The sequence below is a fragment of the Oratosquilla oratoria genome, chromosome 24 (assembly GCF_046742065.1).
Source record: "Oratosquilla oratoria isolate Oo_2021 chromosome 24, ASM4674206v1, whole genome shotgun sequence".
NCBI lineage: Eukaryota > Metazoa > Arthropoda > Malacostraca > Stomatopoda > Squillidae > Oratosquilla > Oratosquilla oratoria.
In genome coordinates this window covers 5867612-5873611 of record NC_134800.1, presented here as the reverse complement: position 1 = coordinate 5873611, position 6000 = coordinate 5867612, and the positions used below count along the sequence as shown (strand labels likewise).

Sequence of the window (6000 nt, the reverse complement as noted above, 5' to 3'; positions counted from 1 at the left end):
GTCAGACTCGGGGACCCAGACGTCTGGTCCTTGGGACATGGTCCTCCTTACACCCTCGCCCTCGACCCCAACGCCCCGCCGCATATCACTCGAAGTGTGGATGTCACCTTCGACAGAAGTAAGTCAAGGTTCTTCATAGATCATCTTGACGCTTAAAGATCGCTATACTATTTCCATTATCTCGTGACCCACAAGGTGTTGTCTGCCGTGTTGTCACGTACTGAATCAAAACATTTAACATACCGGAAGCTGTCCACTACCTTGAGTATGTTAACATGGAATTATTCTAAATTCATATTGATTTTTTCATTAAATGGCAGGTGATATGAGTAATCGTTATACATGTAAAGAAAAGACTTGTTAAACAATGTGGCATCTCAGGTCAGGCGACGTTGCCCCGGCTCCCGACCTAGGAATTCCCGTGGGGTTGGGGGTTGGGGGGTTGTCGCTGAATCACAGGTGCGCGGGTCACTCATTCATCCTTTGTCAGTCATACCGGTCATACATGCAAATATAAAGAAAACGGTGTCTCCTCCGTTTTCTTCGGAGATGGTTTAGACGTGGCAACGCTGCTGGTTTTGCCGGCCACACCCGATGGGTCACCAGATAATGGAAGAAGTATAGGACGGTGCCATTTCGCTAAGTACTTTTAGAAGGAAGAAATTTAATATAGTCTCGCCCTTATTACGAACTCGTTATTTTGTCGATAGGACTCGAACCGACTCGATTCTGACCTCCTGCGAAAGACAAAGGCTCAGGATGATTCTATTAGGAAGTGAACTCAGAATGTATAGACTTGTTCCAAAATGCAACGAACGGAACACCGGAATCTGTTCCTTTATCTTGTATGTTTCTCATAGTGCGGCGAATATTAAGGGACTAGTAGTTTCCAGATCCAGAGTTCGAATCTCAATGGGATAGTCTTGACTTAACATAAATATGCATTAACAAGTTTCGAATATCCGAGAGAATAATGAAAATTAATTCATTTCTTCTTGGTGATAAAAATAAGTTAACTTCTCAGTGTTAAAAGAAATTGAAGAAATTTTGTTCATTCCATCATGTTGCTGAAATAGACCTCAGATCCAAAACGCATTGGCTACAAAGCATTTCAAAGAGCTTGCATAACCAGAAGAAAGCTATACATATAAGTATGTATGTATGAATGTAGATATGTGTATATTTATGTATGTATGGATAAATGAACGTTTCTATGTATGTATATATATATGTGTATGTATGTGGGTATATATATATACATATGTATATATATATGTATATATATATATTTATATATATATATATAGACAGATATAGATATATTTGTATCTGTATGTATATGTATGTATATATATATGTGTGTATGTATGTATGTATGTATGTATATATGTATGTATGTATATATGTATGTACATTTCTCCTGTTTTGCTTGGGCGAAGCAGCATGAATATAAATACGACGTCAAAACTCACGTTCAACCTTTCGGTTCCTCTTCCACCAGAAGGTCACGTCGGTCGAGGTGTGGGCATTGTCTCCACGCTCCTGCCCCTCGACAGGGAGGAACGTCGCGTCCTCCTGGTGCCCCTTGTCGTCGGCGATGCCGGAAACCCTCCGCAGACAGCAACGGTCACCCTCACAATTCTCGTCGATGATGTGAACGATAACAAGATGGAACCTGCAGCCAAGGAAGTCACAGTGTATCGATTCAAGGTAAGAAAATATTCTTTTTTGATATACTTGTTGCTTTTTTTTATATAACGGAGAAGAGGAGGGAGCGGTAGAGATAGATTGAGGGAGATAGAGAGGTGGAGGAGGACGGAAATGTAAATGAAATTTTTAAATCGACGCACGTGGGAAGTCTTCTGTTTTTCATCGTTCATTCTCTCCACTCTTAATCTTGTTTCGATAACCACATATGTCTGAGGTTTCTGTTATTATTTTTTCCACCATCATTGTATCTTTTCGAGCCTTCTGATATTACTCTTTTAATGAAAACTACTGCTATTGGGATGGTGTTCCTGATTACTAGTGATGGCAACAATTGTGGTAGTGGTAACAATAGTAGTAGTAGTAGTAGTAGTAATAGTAGTAGTAGTAGTAGTAGTAGTAAAATATAAAAAGGGTAGCCGACAACAGTCATTGGCGAGAGAGGGGCCAATGAACTGTGTCTGTGGGAGACAGATCCTGACTACTTCCACCCCACAGTTCCACGAGGATGGAGGTCTATATTAAAAGAAAATGAATTAATAAAAAGTAGTAGTAGTAGTAGTAGTAGGAGGAGGAGGAGCTGTATCTATTATAATAATCTACATTGGTATCCTTTCAATACTAATTCCAACATGATTTACACCAATGGAGTTTTTTGTGTTTTTTTGTGATACTTAATGAGATAAAAAAAAAATCCATTAAATCTTTCGATGATTATGTCGTGATATGTCAATCAGTTCAATTCTACTACTGGAAGAGGAAACTTGTGACCGTTTTACTTTGAAATCGTGAAATAATACTCGAATGGATGTCAGCGCAAGAGGTTTCTGGAATAGTGGCAGGTTTTATTTGAGATAAGGCTTTCATATTCCATGACCCTTTGTATTGTATCGTAATGAACGTAATGAAAGTGAGAGGATCAAAACCTATGATAAAATTATCCGGAATGTTGATCTAAACTCGTTCACGTCTTTGAACATGAAAATATCAGTAGAGGAAGAGGACCCGGATGGAAATCTTTTTGAATCCGACCTGCAGAAGTTTTGGGTCGCGAAAGGGTTTAAGTGGCTTTCAGGTCTCAAGAATGTCTTGAAGTTCTCCGGGTCTCGAGGCCTGAGGGCCTTCCGGGTCTCGAGAAGGTCTGAGGGCCTTCCAGGTCTCCAGAAGGTCTTAGAGTCTTCCACGTCTTGAGGGGGTCTTAGAGCCTTCCAGATACTGAGAATGTCCGAGGGTCTGCGGACCTCGAGAAGGTCTGGAAGTCTTCCGTGTCTCTAGAAGGTCTTGGAGCTCTCCAGGTCTCGGGAAGGTCTTCGGCCCTTCCGGATATCGAAAAGGTCTTGGAGCTTTCCGGATACCGAAAAGGTCTGAGGTCCTTTCAGATCTCAAGATGGCCTTCCGAGCCTTAAGAAGGCCTTCGAGTTCTCTTGGGTCTCGTGGCCTGAGGCCCTTCCAGGTCTCGAGAATGTCCGAGACCTTTCGAGTCACAAGAGAGCTACGTCAGAAGTTTTGGCAAAGATGTTTGTGACCTCCACAGAAGAAAATTAGATGCGGGCAAAGGGGTTGGGTGGGTAGTCGAGTAATGGGGAAGAAATGGGTAACTGGGGAAAAATGGGTAACTGTGGGGAAAATGTGTAACTGTGGGGAATAATGGGTAAATGTGGGGAATAATGGGTAACTGTGGGGAATAATGGGTAACTGTGGGAAAATGGGTAACTGTAGGGAATAATGGGTAACTGTGGGGAATAATGGATAACTATGGGAAAAATGGGTAACTGTGAGGAATAATGGGTAACTGTGAGGAAATGGGTAACTGTGGGGAATGATGGGTAACTGTGGGAAAAATGGGTAACTGTGGGGAAATGGGTAACTGTGGGGAATAATGGGTAACTATGGGGAATAATAGGTAACTGTGGGGGGAAATGGGTAACTGTGGGAAACAATGGGTAACTTTGGGGAACAATGGGTAACTGTGGGGAAAATGGGTAACTGTGTAAAATGGGTAACTGTGGGGAAAACGGGTAACTGTTGGGAATAATGGGTAACTGTGGGAAAAATGGGTAACTGTGGGGAAAATGGGTAACTGTGGGGAAAATGGGTAAATGTGGGGAATGATGGGTAACTGTGGGGAATAATGGGTAATTGTGGGGAATAATGGGTAACTTTGGGAAAATAGGTAACTGTGGGGAAAATGGGTAACTGTTGGGAAAATGGGTTACTGTGGGGAACAATGGGTAATTGTGGGGGGAAATGGGTAACTGTGGGAAACAAATGGATTAGAAAATGAGTAGGAATAGAGTACAAACGGGTCTTAAATGGGTAGGAGGGTAAAGCAAATGAGGCAGAAACGGGTAGAGAGAGCTTGCAGGTGGATCAGAAACAGGTAGAAAGGGAAGAAAACGGGGAATTGTGAGGACCCTACGCCAGGAGGCGCTGAGTAGCTTCTACTGAAGCCGTAGCCTTTGCCCTGTTATGCTCCTTCGGTGACTGTTGGGAGTGGGGGGGGGGAGGTCAGGTAACAAGGCAAGCAGTCATTGTTGGGAATCGGTGAGGAGTGCGGGATTCGAACCCGTACTTGAGTGAACGCGAGATCTGAACGCTTCTGAGGACACTACCAGCCCACAGAGGAGGAGGAGGAGGAGGAAGAGGGGAATGAAAATAATCCAACATTTGTTTATGCAAAACCTATAATATGAGAACCATTAGAGGGGCGAGGGTATTGGTGCATGAGATATGATAAGAGAAGAGTGATGGGCCGGTGGAGTGAGTAATGCGCTCACATCAAAGAGAGATGAGAGAGGAGGATAAGCAAGACGTCATCTTGTGGGATGATATGAGGACACGGAAACGTCGAGTTTCTTCATTCTGTATTTACATTCCCTGACGCTCTGATGTTTATTAAGATTGGCCTTCTCGTGGTATGAGATATACGCGGAGGTTGAGAAATTAAGAAATATGATAATTTGATTTAATGTCGCGAAATCAACCCCCCCCCCCACTATCAGGAGACTAGGACGGTGCCTCTTACAGAGGACCTTGTAGCATGGAGTTTAATGAACCATGCCCATGGTTCAACTCGCCGGTGGCAGGGTATATATATATATATATATATATATATATATATATATATATATATATATATATATATACTGTATATATTATATACATATATATTAGGGAGAGAGAGAGAGAGAGAGCGAGGGAGAGAGAAAAAGGATAGCAAAGGTAAAAGAGAGTGAGCAAGAATACGTAGGATGAAGCTGACAGGAAGGCTCTGTGGCAAACGATGGTAATGTATGGGCCACCATCAACTTGGTTCAAAGTTGGTAAAAGCTTTCAATTCAAGAGTTCTGCTTGCTTCCGCTATCTTCCAATACGGGTATAAAGATGTATATTTATATTGATATATACTTGTGTATATATATATATATATATATATATATATATATATATATATATATTCATATATATATATATATATTTATGTACATATATATATACATTATACATATATGTATATATTTATGTATATATATATATATATATATATATATATATATATATACACCACTTTCCTGAAGAGGACTACAGTTATTAGCCGAAATATAGAATCTTTTTTCATTCAAAGTTTATTTTCTCCGACTGTGAGTTTCTTGTGTATTATTTACAAATGTGTTACTACATTTCTGTTTAGACATATGTATGTACACACACACACACACACACACACACACACACACACACACACACATACATACACACACACATACGCACACACACGCACACACACGAGGGTGTTCTAAAAAAAAAAATTCTACACTAAGATCACCAAGGGAACTGTTTATGAAAATATAATTTCTAAACATTCGTGCTTTTAAACTGAAACTTCCGTCTATCAGTTGCAGATATTGACTGTGTGACAGTCTAATAAAGTAACCCCTTTCATGGATGTGCATCAGAGGCAGAGATGTGTCACTGAATTCCTCCACGCAGAGGTGGAACCAACTGACAATCACCGGCGCTTGGTGAAAGTTTACGAAGCCGAGGCAGTTGATGTCAGCACGGCTAGGAGCGGGGTTTGTCAATTCCGAACTGGTGACAGATATAAGTGTCAAATCGCGACACGGACAGCCATTCACAGGCCCTTGCTCAATCGTGGCGAAAGTAAATTGAGAATGTAATGATTACGAGGAGAAATAAATTCTGGAGCAAACATTGTCTGCTCGTTTTAACTGTGCTACACCCGTCTTAGTAGCTTTAAAAAAATTTGAATTATGAGTAAGAAAATAGGAGGCA

General features: G+C 41.1%; 1 protein-coding gene across 1 annotated transcript in view; it reads left to right on the top strand.

Moving 5' to 3' along the window:
- The window catches only part of LOC143038266 (putative neural-cadherin 2), a 535431-nt gene that overhangs the window by 330876 nt on the left and 198555 nt on the right, over positions 1-6000 (top strand). The window contains exons 13-14 of the mRNA XM_076207285.1: positions 1-118; positions 1502-1710. The exon at positions 1-118 is cut by the window's left edge and continues 96 nt beyond it. Coding sequence (XP_076063400.1) covers positions 1-118; positions 1502-1710 — 327 coding nt within the window. The remainder of the gene's footprint in view (positions 119-1501; positions 1711-6000) is intronic.